This window comes from Tribolium madens, unplaced genomic scaffold (assembly GCF_015345945.1).
Source record: "Tribolium madens isolate multiple individuals breed KSU strain unplaced genomic scaffold, Tmad_KSU_1.1 Scaffold_91;HRSCAF=231;Tcas5.2_LG7, whole genome shotgun sequence".
NCBI lineage: Eukaryota > Metazoa > Arthropoda > Insecta > Coleoptera > Tenebrionidae > Tribolium > Tribolium madens.
The window spans coordinates 9964410-9979203 of record NW_025401063.1 but is presented as its reverse complement, the minus strand read 5'-3'; the positions used below and the strand labels follow the sequence as shown (position 1 = coordinate 9979203).

The 14794-nt window shown below is 34.2% G+C and overlaps 4 protein-coding genes and 1 long non-coding RNA gene across 7 annotated transcripts in view; 1 reads left to right on the top strand and 4 right to left on the bottom strand.

Annotated features, from left to right (window-relative positions):
* Positions 1 to 9608, top strand: part of LOC123010380 (venom metalloproteinase 3) — a 25524-nt gene extending 15916 nt beyond the window's left edge. The window contains exons 5-16 of one of the 3 annotated variants that reach the window (XM_044407238.1): positions 1689 to 1775; positions 5337 to 5574; positions 5623 to 5873; positions 6527 to 6669; positions 7031 to 7086; positions 7369 to 7495; positions 7550 to 7714; positions 7764 to 7890; positions 7941 to 8045; positions 8096 to 8202; positions 8276 to 8704; positions 9117 to 9608. In XM_044407238.1, the coding sequence (XP_044263173.1) occupies positions 1689 to 1775; positions 5337 to 5574; positions 5623 to 5873; positions 6527 to 6669; positions 7031 to 7086; positions 7369 to 7495; positions 7550 to 7714; positions 7764 to 7890; positions 7941 to 8045; positions 8096 to 8202; positions 8276 to 8702 (1833 nt within the window). In that variant the 3' untranslated portion in view covers positions 8703 to 8704; positions 9117 to 9608. Of the gene's footprint in view, positions 1 to 1688; positions 1776 to 5336; positions 5575 to 5622; positions 5874 to 6526; positions 6670 to 6734; positions 6788 to 7030; positions 7087 to 7368; positions 7496 to 7549; positions 7715 to 7763; positions 7891 to 7940; positions 8046 to 8095; positions 8203 to 8275; positions 8705 to 9116 lie in introns of all 3 variants that reach the window. The other 2 variants (XM_044407239.1, XM_044407240.1) reach the window with 2 other exon arrangements.
* Positions 5866 to 10402, bottom strand: LOC123010382 (homologous-pairing protein 2 homolog). Its single transcript, XM_044407244.1, has 2 exons — positions 10268 to 10402; positions 5866 to 6501 (listed from the first exon to the last, which is right to left on the bottom strand). Exon 2 carries the CDS (start codon positions 6495 to 6497, stop codon positions 5880 to 5882), a length of 618 nt encoding a protein of 205 aa, XP_044263179.1. The 5' UTR covers positions 6498 to 6501; positions 10268 to 10402; the 3' UTR covers positions 5866 to 5879.
* Positions 9603 to 10232, bottom strand: LOC123010383 (transmembrane protein 14C). The gene is made up of 2 exons (XM_044407245.1): positions 10048 to 10232; positions 9603 to 9993 (listed from the first exon to the last, which is right to left on the bottom strand). The coding sequence occupies exons 1-2, from the start codon at positions 10121 to 10123 to the stop codon at positions 9740 to 9742; spliced, it is 330 nt and encodes a 109-aa protein (XP_044263180.1). The 5' UTR covers positions 10124 to 10232; the 3' UTR covers positions 9603 to 9739.
* Positions 10403 to 10452: 50 nt separating the features above from the next.
* LOC123010381 (glutamate--cysteine ligase regulatory subunit) lies at positions 10453 to 12016 on the bottom strand. Its single transcript, XM_044407243.1, has 4 exons — positions 11404 to 12016; positions 11150 to 11354; positions 10778 to 11098; positions 10453 to 10727 (listed from the first exon to the last, which is right to left on the bottom strand). Exons 1-4 carry the CDS (start codon positions 11500 to 11502, stop codon positions 10588 to 10590), a joined length of 765 nt encoding a protein of 254 aa, XP_044263178.1. The 5' UTR covers positions 11503 to 12016; the 3' UTR covers positions 10453 to 10587.
* Positions 12017 to 13654: 1638 nt separating this feature from the next.
* LOC123011426 lies at positions 13655 to 14564 on the bottom strand. The gene is made up of 3 exons (XR_006413143.1): positions 14278 to 14564; positions 13919 to 14223; positions 13655 to 13877 (listed from the first exon to the last, which is right to left on the bottom strand). It is a non-coding gene; the product is annotated as an uncharacterized LOC123011426 (long non-coding RNA).
* Between the last annotated feature and the right edge of the window lie 230 nt (positions 14565 to 14794).

Below are 14794 nucleotides of genomic sequence, written 5' to 3'. Positions count from 1 at the left end.
GACCAGACTGCCCTAGCCCATTCAACTTAGCTCCCAAGTAACTTAAAAACTACCTGCCTCCCTCCTCCGTCTATTCATAAAGGCGCATTACAACAATAGTATTCAATATTTACGTTACTATCCTCTTTGTGAAAATAAAAAAAGAGAAAACTAATTTTTATTACTGTAAGTAGGTGACTTTGCTCTTCATTTTTGAAATCTATTAAAGTTACAAATATTGAAAATATTGCTTTTTTATATCTAGACAGATATTTTGAGTGACATAGTCTTAACTGAGGTACAGTTTGCGAGATAAACTGCATGCAAATTGTATTGCTAAATAAATTTTGTTATTCTTAAATTAAACGTTAACAAAAACATAGTGAACAGAAAAAGATTCCAAATACGTTATGAATTCAAAATCATGATTGTTTGATTAATATTTAATAGATATCCTGATGTCCAATTTAGGAATATGTATTTAATTTCTGAATTTCTGAAAATCTTAGCTCAGATTCTAACCAAAATTTAACTTATTTTGACAGTCTAACTATAGTTAAAAAAGAATTCGGTTTTAATTAACATTTCTCCTTTCCTTTACTCCTCCACTCTCACTCCCACCTGCATTACAAAAGATGTGAAAGAGAAAAACAAAAGGATCTGAATGGTTCTATTATGTAGGTATCTTCAATAATGTTTATATAATAAATAAAGTTATTTGTGCGTGTCATCGATGTAATAATATATCGGAAATGTCAACCACAAATATTGAATAACATTGAACATTTTGATTTTTCCTTTGTTGTACATTTGTAATTACAGCCATAGTTATTAATTGGTTATACTTTCTTTTTACAATAGCAATGAAATAAAAAACATGTTTTTACACACACAAAAATAGCACCACATTATGAAATATTAATAACTTTCATTAATAGAAACTAAAATTTACAGTTTAGATATATGAGCAAACGTAATAAAGCTATCACACATTACGATGGTTATAAATAAATTAAAATTTATTCAGTAACATATTGTATACAGGTGGTTTACACATTGTGGAAAAATAGGAAAAATCGATACTAGACAACATGTTTCTAATTTAAGTTTCACTATTATTAATAAAGACTATTTTGTGTTTTCTTTAAGATTTTTAATTCCATGTAAATTCCATATAAATTCTCAACTATCCAATTTATTTAAAATAAAACACACACATCTTGCTATTTTTTTTTTAATTCTAAACAAATTAAAAGGTAAAACTCCTCAGTGTACCTACTTTAGGAAATAATGTTTTGGTGTGATTGCAGACATAATAAGTAGGTACTTTTTTGCCGCTAGCAGAAATGTAAATATTTAGTTTCGTGTACAGACTCGCGAAATGTCATGTTTATTCAAACGTTTTAGATAAATAATTCTTTAACATATTGTTATCGACACATACCAAAGGATAGAAAATCATGCGGCAAATATTTTGGTAATTTGACCTACCCGGTATTTAAAGTGAGATACCTCTCGTCATCATGTAATAAAACATTGCAAAGAGGGCATTTTCCATAAATTTACTTGAATGAGTTTGCGTTCCTGCATTCCTGTCGCTACTTTATGCGCCAGTTGGGTTACATTTCACCGATATCGGAAATAACTCAAACAAAGCGAACAAAGCCGCTCAAGCTTTGCCGATTGAATAAATTCTTTTCTGTTTTCAGACTGACGAAGATATCGGCGATATCTACCAAGACGAGGAAAATCAGGCTGCCATTTTGCTGAGGAACCACAACGATACCGTGATTGTGGTAAGTCTGATGCAGAACCTTGGCCTTTCTGCCGTTTTACGTAAAAGCAAGTAACAGCCACGGCAAATTGCGATAATTAAAATTATTAATCGAGCATGATATTGCACAACGAGATCGGTTCCAAGCGGCCAACTCGTTACCAACGTTGCGGTCAAGATAAACTGGGCCGAAATTTCCATACTGGCAATCGAAAGGCGAAAATACAACAGAAGTAATTGTAACAAGGAAAAAAATCGGAAAAACAAGAACTATTTATTGGTCAAAACAAGGTAATAAACGCCGGACAGGAAATGCGTTGCACAAATATAATGTCACAGAAAGTGAAAACAACGAGGTGGGTTTTTTATCGAGACAATTCGGTACGGGTAATTTCTAATGGCTAAAGCTGTGCAACCGGAGAATTAGATCCTTTATTGACATTTCATGATGAGACCGGAGTTGCATAAGAAGAAACGTTCTCACGATGGATGGGCCGAATAAAACGTTTTCGTCAATTAGCAGCGGTTTTGGACGTTTGAACTTATCAAATCTTGAATCGTATAAAAGACTCCAATTACTCCATCAATACTGAAAGTTGGTCTGTCGTGCTGTAAATTAGTTGGAGATAAAATCTCGTCAAATCATCACCCAAAAAGGTCAATTTATGTAAAATTAAGGAATCTCCGGGTCGCGCTGTATCTGGTTTCAAACTGTCGATTTTAATTAACTTGAATCGTTTGATACAGAAATTTTTGTTGCCCGATCAGAGTTAATGAGAAAGTTATACGTTTGAAAGGTGACCAACTGATCACGTTTTTTTATTTAACCTCTGAACTATCTAAATGGACTAAACATGATACATTTGTAACGTTTCTATAAAAAAATACAAATTAAACACTAAACCTCCTTGCACAGAGCAATAACTCAAAGTTTATCTATCCAACACCTCTTAATAATTGAACAATATCTATCACGATTTTAAATAAATAAGAGATCTCTTATAACTCACTCATTTTTGTATGGCATACGAGTTGTATTACAAATAATTCACTTAAAAAAGTACCCCATTAGTCCTACAGGCTCTTAAAATTAACCTTTTGTAGCGTGACTCACTTGTAATATTACACACTTGTACCATAAATACCTACAATTTTGACAGAACTAAATTATACATATACAGGCTATTCCGACTAAAACCCACACCAGAAGTGTTAGGACTTCCAACAATGATATTTATCTAAAATTGTGTTTATAGCCATAATCAGTTAGGTCCTGCTCAACGAAATTTTTTTCCGGTTACACCGGAAATTTAAAACTTCGTGATTTTAAATAGAAAGTTATCTTTTTTATTAAGTTTTTGGATTACTCAAATGATTTTGAGAGTGTTTTCATCAGCGTTCCCTATACAAAAGTTTAACGGTTTTTGAAATATTTAGACTTTTTTGAATTTCTTTGGATTTGCACCTTCCTCTTCAAAAATGATAACTTTGCAATGTTAATTATTTTGAAGTCGTGTTTGGGCATATGAAAGAGAAAGGTTAGATCTTTCCTTTGGTGTATTCATAATTGCAAAAATAATTAACAAACCTTCAAAATTTAGGGTTGGTTTGGGAAATTTCAAATATCCACAACTCATTTTTTTCAAATGGAAAGCCACAATTTTTTCTTCGAGAATTTAATTCCATCGATCCGTATCAACATTCCCTATACCTAAGATAAACTGATGACCATTATTTTGTATCGATTTCGGTGCAATCGGTATAGCAGGTGACATGTTTTGGGGGTCAAACAATTTTATGCCTAACCGGATTTTTTGTGTATCGCCACTGATTAAATTTAAAGTTTTTTTTGAAACAAATACAAAACAATCTAGCGTGCTTGTAAAATTTGGAGTTCGTATCGAGTCGTTTAGGAAAATTTAAGAAAAGATGGGAACAAATTTCCGATTTTGGTGCTATTTATCTCTGATAAGGAAGCGTTTTTGTTCATATGACAAACCCATATTATTTTCACATGTCCTAAATATTCCTGAATTTTCCTGTATATTGGTTATGTATAAAGTTTTTCAAAATTTTTTTTCAAACGTTTATAGAAGAAAAAAATTATTAAACAAATTATTCTTATGAAATATTTTAAATACGTATTATTGTTTTAACCTTCCCGTACAAGTACACAGCATTACTAATTCTCTAATTACACCTAGATTCGACAAGATATAACAAAATTATAGTATTTAGTACTATGACGATCTAGATATTATACTCGTAATTTCATTAAAGTTAACCGGCAGGTGGTCTAAACTATAATAATAATGTTAATGATGATACTTTTCTTAATTTTGTTTGAATTGTGTACAAAAAAAAAAAAACAAAAACTGCAGCAAAAGTTGAGAATTTCGCAACACGGATTAGTTTTAACACCATTGATAATAATTTATGACAATACTTTTTATTCTCAATGTAATTTAGTTTATAATAATATTGCATAATTTTAAAATACCAGGGAATAATAAAACCCGTTTGGCTACTAATATTACTAGATATGCTGTGCAATAGAAAAAGTCAGTATTTCTTGTCAATCAATAAATCTTAGATACATTAGAATATCAGAATTACCAGGAAGAGAAACATATACCAACACACAATAACTTCTTTATTGAAGTTTCTAAAAGCGCGAAAAGCATCAGGTGCAAACATATAATTTATCACGATGATATGCCAATAATGCATGTTTTTCCGGTCACTAATTTTACAAGTTGTGAATTAACATTAATGGCGGCAATTAAACGCATTTATAATTTATTTGGAAAGTGTTTAAAATATATCATTCAAATATGACAATGTAATTGGGTAATTTATGTTATGTGCTCATTATATTCGCAGTTTATAGCGTTTTAATTATTCGTATATCAGAAATTAAAATCAAATTTACGAGTATGTCACTCCCAAGCAAACCGAACAAAACAATGGAAAATAATAGCTAATTAAGAACCAAGTGTTTACAAATTCTGCCAAGACTTGCTTTCATAATTTAATCAATCAAACCGCGTGCGCATTTAAAACCCCTCAATCATTTTAAATAACGCCGCACACGTCTCACTAATTATAAAGTTTATATGAAATACTGCAGAAACTCTCATAACCATCGAAAAACCTTGCCAATCATGTTCCGCTTTTCACACGTTGAAATGTCTCTTGACCGATTTATTCCTCAGTTTTATTGCTCATCATTGACCTCTCGTCCATCCCAAAGCTGAAGAAGTTCAAGGTCGCTGTTGACCATCCGTGTCCCATCAAGGGTCGCGCTTACCTCAACACTCTTGAACTCTTTCAGCGCTCAAAAAAGTCACGGCTAGTAAGTGAAGGTCTGGTGCCTTATTGTCTCGAACATGTATTTTTTTCTTTTCGAACACAATGCGATTTTTAGTGTCTTCACCTTGACCAAAATATGTGCGTTTGCAACGGCCTCACACATCGCGGCTCAATTGACCTATAATTGTTTATTTATGTTATTAGTTGAGTAACGCGTGTTAGGAAATGCCCTTTTCGAAATTTTTGCGCAAGCCGATTGTGTGGATTGCAGGAGGGTAGCATCGGAGCCGATTTGGTCATACGGCCCATTCCTCCGAGGCTGCTGGAGACGAAAGAGAAGCCGACGCATGACGATGACGAAATGTTTTTGGACGCGGATGGCGAACTCAGCTCGGAAGTTGCAATCGACACGGGGCTGCCTATCAAAAGAAAAAAGCAAAAGATCCAAGGGCATCGACACATAGTGTACAAAAGGAACGGAAATCAAGAAGATACAATGAGCGATTACGGTGAGCAAACTTCGTTTACATATTATGCGATATTTACTCATTGTTTAGCTTTGATGGAGCCCGACCATTTGGGTAAAAGACACAAAAGAAGCACTTCACGGAAGAAAAGAGAAGCTCCATACACTATATACCCCGAAATTTTAGTCATAGTAGACTATGATGGGTATAGGCTACACGGGGGTGATAATTTACAAATCAAACGGTATTTCGTCTCATTCTGGAACGGCGTAGACATGAGATACAAACTTCTCAAAGGACCAAAAATTAGGATATCAATAGCGGGAATTATAATAAGTAGGGTAAGTTCACTTTATTGAAACTTTAATTTTAAAATTAACATTATCATCAGTTTCTATCCCAATGTCTTGAAGAAGGTTTTTTTTCGATTTAGGGTAATTTTCGAGAATGGCCTCGACCATATCCGTGCACAATTTCTTCCGTTTATTGTACTCTTTAAACACAACACGATATTCCCTTTCGATTTTCTCTTTATCGAAAGACTCGCTAATGTGACCTTCGGAAGCTTCTGATTTCGAATGCATTTCTTGAATTTCTTCTTCCAACTTCTTCTTCTTAGCCAGTAGCTCAGCCTTACTCAATATTCCTTCTAGATTCCGCAAACGGGTACTTTTTTCCTCCAGTTCCTTCTCAACAGTTTTCAAATTTGAAGCAATATTGTTACACTGACGGTCCATTGCTAACGTTTTGGAAGTCAAATCTTTCAAAGGCAATGATGATTTTTGAGGGACACAGTATATTTTTTGTTTGCCACAATTCTTCTCAATCACTTTATTGTTCTCCACTAGCTTATTAACGGCTGTAACGATTTGTGTTTTACTGAGTTGTTTATTCAGTCCTTCCATTATGTTGTTGATGGTGAATGGCCGGTTCTGAGTAGATAAAAACTGGAGGACTTCGTCCATGGTTCTGAAACAACATTTGACTTTTTTAGGGTCGGGATGCAACTCCCTACTTGGAACGAAATCGGGTGGGAAGGGACGCCATCGACTCGGCGGCGGCGTTAACTGATATGGGGAAGTACCTCTTCCGAGAACGCCGACTCCCAGTCTACGACATCGCCGTCGCAATTACAAAGTCAGTATATCGCGGAAATTTACTTTAGGTTGTCTTTTTGTCAAATTTTAACCACTTTGACTTAGGTACGATATGTGTCGACGTCGAAAAGGCGGCCGCTGCACCAAGGGAACTGCCGGTAATAAAAATTAAACCGCGTGTAAATTGCTGCTACTAACCCGGATTGAATACACCATCCAGATCCGGACTAATCGTTCTAACTAAATGTCTGACACGCAAAATGTGACAATTGTGGTGTTTAGGCGTCCATGTTTTTGTTAATTATTCTTTAGGTATAGTCGCTCTGGAGCTGAGGAGTAAATAACAACAAAACACACAAATCACACATTTAACAATATATGACCGGGTGTGTTTTTTACAGACTAGACATGTGCAGAAGGTCGTACCCCAACGATGTCTGCAATCGCGGCACGGCAGGTACGAACAGATAAAGGCACGATCACTGTAGTTTCCGAGTTGAATTTTCTCAATGTAGTGTTTTGGCACCCCGTTTTATCTCTCTCGGTAGTACCACGCCCGCTCTATAACCCCATCCACATTTACATGATACACAAACTCTAACTTGACTAATTCATTTAACAAAACTAATTGTTTGTTGATGGCGGTATCGAGTTTTGTGAGACTGCACAGAACTGCTTCAGGCTCTTCTGGTGATGGATTTTTTTCTAAAAAGCTTTGTTCTAATATGATTCTAAATAGGGTTTGCGTACGTCGGAGGTGCTTGCGTGGTCAACAAAAGACTAGAAAAGGTCAATTCTGTTGCCATCATTGAAGACACAGGTGGATTCAGCGGAATTATAGTCGCGGCTCACGAAGTGGGACATTTGTAAGATTTGAAAACCCCTCAAAAAGTCCCCAACTAAAATCTTCTCTATTATAGACTAGGAGCAGTACATGATGGAAGCCCTCCACCATCATACCTCGGCGGTCCAGGGGCCGAAAAATGTCAATGGACCGATGGTTACATCATGTCGGATTTGAGACACACGGAACGGGGCTTCCGATGGTCCCCTTGTAGTGTCTCAAGTTTCCACCATTTTCTCAAGTAAGTCACTCTTTAACCAAATTTACTTTTATTAATGATTGTGTGTTAGTGGTGACACTGCCACATGTCTCTACAACGTGCCCCACGAAGATGACAGTTTACCACGAGTCCTCCCTGGCAAACTCCTCACCCTCGATGCGCAATGTCGCAGAGACAGGGGAACAAGCGCATGTTTCGTAAGTTTTGTCTAACAGTAGAAAACATTGGTTGAGATGTTTATTTGTAGAAAGATGATCGGGTCTGCGCTCAACTCTTCTGTTTCGACGCCAGTAGTGGCTATTGCGTGGCCTATAGGCCCGCAGCTGAAGGTTCACCTTGTGGTGACGGCCAAGTAAGTCCCGATTAATTTTTTTCGCTCGTTGATTTTTTGATTTGTTTCAGTATTGTTTGAATGGTCGATGCGTGGCTGAGCACGAGAATATAATTCCCGATTATACGCAGAACACACCGTCTTACATCCGAAGCGGAAACAACCAGGGTCGGCCTTTGTAAGTTTATTTCATTGCCGATTATCACCGGTTTTATTTGTGACACAATTAACATGATTTACACTTACGACAGGTTTCACGAGGACGACGAAGAAGTTAATCAAAGACCCGAAACACCGAATTATTACGATTACACGACACCCCCTTACAACCCAAACCCACCTTCATACAACCCTTACACGACTCCGAAACAGTTTTATCAGTTTTCTACCACCAAGTCTCCTTATAATTTTAACAATTTCGCTAGACAGTACACTAGTAAGAATCCTTATCAAACCACTCATACTTATTACAGTCAAACAACCCCAAACCCGTATGTCGGTAATTATTATCAGTTGAGGCTACAGACTACTAAGAATCCATACGATTTCGCTAATTTTGGAAGAAACAATTACGACATTAATAATAATTACTTGAAGCGGTCGTACAATACCGCTAATTATTACAGCGATAGTAGCAATATAAGAAATAAAAGTGCCGTGTTTAATAGGGGAAGATAAGGGTAAGGCTTTGTTATTCGTCATACGTCATCCCTGTAATCGTCGTAATTAATCAGCATGGTGTTTACGTGTTCACAGCTTATTTCAATCTCTGTTCTTTGTATAGTCGTGAAAGTACAACTTTCCCCTTCGATTCTTATATCAAATTTATTATCTCGATATATGACGCTATTAACACAACCATACAGACTTTATTACACTTACACTTTACTCCTTCTCCTTGTGTACTACCAATAAAACACAATATTTTATTCTCATTTTTGTGTACTTACTTGTGCCACCCAGTGATCACTATTTGAACCGCTGAGGATGGTCCCATCTTAATGCAACTGACTTCGTTTTGTCTTGTTTTTCCTACTCATGATGAGTTTTTTTAACAGAGAAAACTAATCTTATTTTGTATTTATTTTCCAGTTAAGGGAGTAATAAACAGCACGCAGCAAATACGTAAATTTAAGGTGTGATTAAGAAGGAACCAACAATGGAGAATTCTGTGCCTTAAAAAAGTGACAAACGACTATTTAATTTTATTTTTTATTTGAAGGACTTATAAAACTTTATTGTTAAATTAATAGTAGTTTTAGTGTGAACAAATAGTTTATTTACTTGTATTTGTAATGTAAATAGTTTGTAAACATACGTTTAAAAATATACTGCCAATTCTCATAGCATCAAGTATTGTGATGAAATATTTATGCAATTGTAACATATTTATCAAAAAGGCAGAGTGCAATTTACTTTTAAGTCAAAATTTTACATTTGTTTGTTATTCAAAAATCAATAAAACCCATCAAAAAATACCAGTTAAATCGTAGTTAAGTTCCTAAAGTCGCAACATAAATTATAAAATTGTAAATGACTGTAAAAATTTGTATATTTGCCGCAATTAAAAATACCGACCAGCCATATACTCATTTATTTCAACAAAACATAAATCATCAAAAAACATACACATAACTATTCGTAAATATAATGGATTTGTCACATTTTAATACCTACACCAAGGGACAAAGGAAGACCCTATCAGGAAGCATAAGTTAAGTAATCTTCCTGTCAGTCAATGTCGCTGCTTTGAAAGCAATACGCACGATCATAGCCCCAGACAAAGCGCACACAACCCCCGCGGGCATGATTTTGCCTGAATTGTAGAATCTGTACCCCATTACGCCTGCTAAAATTGAACTGGTGACCAATTGTACTGAATAATTGGAAGGATCTCGGCTAACTTGGAAGGCCCCGTATGCGAGAGCACTGCCAAACAGAAGACCAGCCGCCAATGACGGTATCGACCCTAAATATACACAAGTCATGATTGTCTTTTGATACATAACCTCAAAATGTTTACCTGCTCTGTAATAACCGAGAACACCGCCTGCGGCTACCGCCCCCGCGTAAAGGAAGCCCGGAATGTCTATGGGCATTGCGAATTGACTGGGTTTATAACGAAATTTGTAGGTTTCAAGAGAAATTTATTGCGCTTGACAGGAATGACAGTTAGATTTGACAGATTTTGACGTTTTGTGATGTTGAAAAATTTATAAAGCAATTTTCTTGAAATGACTTACCTAATTTGGTTATCTAATCAGTCCGTACGCAATTTCGGAAATGATACTGCAGTTTATATTCACTCCTTTGATTTTTAAACAGACAAAACACTATAAACAGTTTTTCTCGAAGAGCTTAAGGTTATGTTTTGTTTGTTGACATTTGACAATATTGACGGGTTTTTTAAGTTTTTTATTTAACTACATAAAAAAATAATGCTTTATTGCGAAAACATTCTACACTGGGTGCAAATCACAATAATAATAATACTGCACACCTTTTAATACATTTATAAAGTTTTGATTTTTTAACATAAATGCAAAAAGAGAAGTGCAAAAATCTACATTTCACCTAAACCAACCAAATAACCTTTAGTACAAAGAACGCCCCGACATTTAATGTGGACCAAAAATCTTGAAACCCATTTGACAGACAAATCTACACCCAAGCTGTCCTTGATTGCGTTTTTAGGAAGTATATCTAGAACATCCTTAATAAACTTAAATCCAAGTAAAAATCATTGATCTTACCATTGGAATCGCTATGTGTTAGCAACTGTACATCATTGTCCTTACAAAATTGCTGCAAAGTTGGAGGCACAACACAACACGTGGCCAAGTTAATTTGAATTATTGATGGTTTGATCGTTGCCCATTCAAATACATTTCTAAAAGTAGTTTCCTCTACATCTGATAATCCGATCTGGTTAATTTTTTCATTTTTAACGTATTCCTCAAGGATGCTCCAGATGTTTTTTAAACTGTTTATGTCATCTCCAGCTTCAATAAACTTATCTTTTTTGTACTGCAGAACTACATTTTGTACACACGGTACCTTCAAGGTCGAGAGCCCTAAAATGCACAACAATCTACCTTGACTTCTGACCATTTATTGGAACATACCTTCTTCTATAGCTTCCTGAATTAAAGCTTTACTATCACTATTTATAAATATTTTGAAGCCTATTTTGAGATCAGAGAGAGACTGTTCATTCAACTTAGCTTTAAGGTCATCTGAAGGCCTGTTAATCAATACCTTGCCGTTTTGTACAGGAGTTGCGTTACTGTTTTTGTATTCTTTTACGGTAATGTTGATCGCTTCAGTTAGCTGAAATTTTAAAGTTAATTGATGAAACATTAATTATTAATCATTTTACCTCTTCAGTGGGATTTAGCCCCGATTTTCTTGTAATATCATTGATGGAAAGTATGTTTCCAGTGTTAATAACACAAACTTTGACATTCGCTAGCTCCATAATGTAAGAATTACTGCTGCGTTAACAAAACCGCTTATAAGTATTCCTGTACGTACGATGATTAAGACATTTATGTTCCGATTACGCAATTTTACTCAATTATTACTGAATAAAGACTTGCGTAGTGGGAAAAAGACGCAACAAATTACCACTTTGAGGTTAGTTGATTATTGTCACTGATTAAAGTTTCTGGGCAAAATCATTGACGTTGCACTTTCTTATCAGATAAACTATCTCAAGAAATTATTTTCATATACGAGTTTTTTCTAGAAATGCCAAAAATTAGTTCATTTCACAATCCCCTGTTACAATCATATGTCTTTTTTGACAGTTGGTTGTATGTTATCAATTTGACAGCTGGACATCCAAGAACATAACAATAACGGTGAAATCTGATCAAATGCATGAATGGAATAATTATTCGCAATATTCCTTATTAGATTCATATCAATCAATAGGCCATAATAAAAAAATACCTATTCCTCCATTTATTTTCTGGATTCTGAATGTAAATTATTAAAGAACTTGAAATAATTCCACTACTTCCACTAGCAACATTAGTTATCTGCCTATAAGGGCCTCTCAACCTCACATAGAGTATGTAATAATTAATACTCCTAGTAAAATAACAGTAATTAAGAAAAAAATGATAATTACATTACTTTACATTATCCAAGGATCGTTTCCTCTTTATAATGTATTACGCAATCGAATAAAAAAAAGAAAAACAGGATTGTCCATCCTATAAGTATAGGTTAATTTTATCCCAAAGGGATTAAAATGGTGAGGGCTTTTTCAACGTTTTCGGCTTATCCTTATACCTCCTAAAATGTTTTCAACTTGTGTATGTTACGAATCGGTCGAAATCTAATCTTATTGTTTACTTCTTCAAAACAATATTTTTTTAATAACTTTTCCATTATCCGAGTAACAAGATAAATGGAATTTTAAAATTCCGCAATATTATAATTTGTTATTAACTCATAACTTGGGTCACTTTATTTTTACTAACATTATTTTGAAATCATCACTTCTTGATATAATTTTTTTCATAGTTGTAACATCATGCCATTTTTTCATTTACGATTCGTGTGTACCAACCTATAGTATCTATGTAAAATGAGACACTGGATTTGTTTACTTGAAGAATGAAATAATTCGCAAACTAAATCAAAAAACGACGCTGCAAGATAATGGTAATTTCTTAAAAATTAATATTAGCTTCGCGGCAAATGTTTTTAGTAAATACTAGGCAGTATTCTCACATTTTGTACTCATTGAAATCATTAGATAAAATTAAATAATTTAAATCTCAGTGGGGTGAAACAATTACATAGTTGTTACTTGTTATTAGTAAATGTCACATACAGTTGGAGACAAAATACTTTGGTCGTCACATTTCTGACACTTTAATGTATTATGTATACTACAGAGTGGTTATGAATGATTTTCATCTAGCCAGCTTTGGATTTTTTTTTACATGTAACTTTATTTTTGCCGCTCTACTTTCTTGAAAGCTTTAGTTCTGTCATTAGTGTCACTTATTAATTAATAAAAAATTGTTGTTAATTAAATTTTTATTGTTTCAACTAATTTCCAATAATAATTGATAATAATGTATACTTTGGAAGAAAACAAGTTTATAATTGAAGTCTGTTTTCGAAGTGGACGCTTAGTAAACGGCGATTTTTTAATTTTGAGTTAAAACAAGTAGGTACCCCTATTTTAAAGCGGCATTTTTTATTTTACATGGAAAATTCACAGCTGGCTAGATGAAAATCATTTATAACCACTCTGTATATTTCAGTGGATAGTAGAATTCTCAAGGTCACAACTTACGAGTGTACTCAACTTTTATGCACAACAAAGTAACCTTGACGAATACACTGATCACTTTTGACAGCATTTTGACATTTATTGACAATCTACGAACAGCTGGTGTTTTAATTAGTAAATCTTGAGTTTACTTATTTAAATTGATTTTAATGTGTTCGTTAACGGAAACCGAAGGGACTACAATACATCCAATTCGATTTCGATATTTAAAACAATCCAAAACATGAGTGTTTGAATAGTATTTGAACGAGTTTTATTGAGTTCCAATTTTAGTTAAATAACTTAAAGATATAAGAAAAGTACTTTTATTTTAAGTTTACTCATAAAAGGTAATTACAAATCTATCAGACATAATCAACTCAGATAGAAGCATCTGCAGGCAACGTCAGTAGAAAGTGAAAATTGTATCCAACAAGATTTGTTCTTGGTTAGAACCAAAGAAAGGATTAATTTGGGTTTGCTTCCCCGTAGATAGGCTGGCTTGTGACCTTATTCATAGTAGCAAAAATTTCTTTTAAATGATTCGATGAACTGCAGAACTATCGTCACAATAAAGAATTATGCTAATCCTCCAACATACCTCCAACACGTTATGTCACAAACTCCTATCGCTGAAGCACAAAACTAAATTTGTGATTGTTATCTATTAGTCCTTAACAAACCTTTGAAATTTACCGAAAGGTAATAAAACAATCTTGCTACCCAGTATAAGTCAAATATCTACGGAACATTTGGAGAGTTTTCCGATTTTTAGTCAATCAACTAAACCTCTGCACCACTAAAGGTTTCCTTAAGGCAACTGCGTTTGTTGTAAGCTGTGAGGCACATTATTCTTGTACAAGAAATGTTTCATAACAATTTTGTTAATTAAAACTATGGATGTGGCTAAAATGTTTGTTATTATCAATAACGATCTTTGATTTATTAAGAAGAACCAACATTCAAGAGTTTTATTTGTAAATTGATAACTGCCACAAACACATGAACGTGATTAACAGATTCTAGCAACAATATGCTTTTCTTCTTACAAATCTTTCATATCAGAAGTTCGATAGACGTTTTGAACAAATTTCTTGGACTTGGGGTTTGGTGTCCAACTTTTAACTTGATCGACACTTTTTTATCGGAGGTAATCGGAGTTATTCACTGATGTTTCATCCAAAAACAAGCTTCGGCTTAAAATGTATTTTATTACTTGAATGTTCTGAATAATGCACGTATTGTGCCCTACAATTTTATTAAACCCCAACAGCGTCGTGCATAACCTTTAATTTCAATGTGACAGAAAAAAGCACTGCTGCCACCTTTAAAAAATAATGTAAAAAATCATGGCTACGAGATTCAACACAACTTTAGTAAAACCGCTAAAAACCCTGTTTATCAAATTCTACTATCAACTGAAATAGAGTGTATTCAGAAAACTCCCGTGACGTTTACAATGTCAAACCAAAATTTT

Coding starts and splice junctions, on each gene's coding strand:
- LOC123010382 (XM_044407244.1), bottom strand. CDS start 6,497: ATGGACGAAGTCCTCCAGTTTTTATCTACTCAGAACCGGCCATTCACC.
- LOC123010383 (XM_044407245.1), bottom strand. CDS start 10,123: ATGCCCATAGACATTCCGGGCTTCCTTTACGCGGGGGCGGTAGCCGCA. Junction 9,994..10,047: donor TCTCGGTTATTACAGAGCAG/GTAAACATTTTG, acceptor GTGTATATTTAG/GGTCGATACCGTCATTGGCG.
- LOC123010381 (XM_044407243.1), bottom strand. CDS start 11,502: ATGGAGCTAGCGAATGTCAAAGTTTGTGTTATTAACACTGGAAACATA. Junction 11,355..11,403: donor GGCTAAATCCCACTGAAGAG/GTAAAATGATTA, acceptor TTAAAATTTCAG/CTAACTGAAGCGATCAACAT. Junction 11,099..11,149: donor TCAGGAAGCTATAGAAGAAG/GTATGTTCCAAT, acceptor TGTGCATTTTAG/GGCTCTCGACCTTGAAGGTA.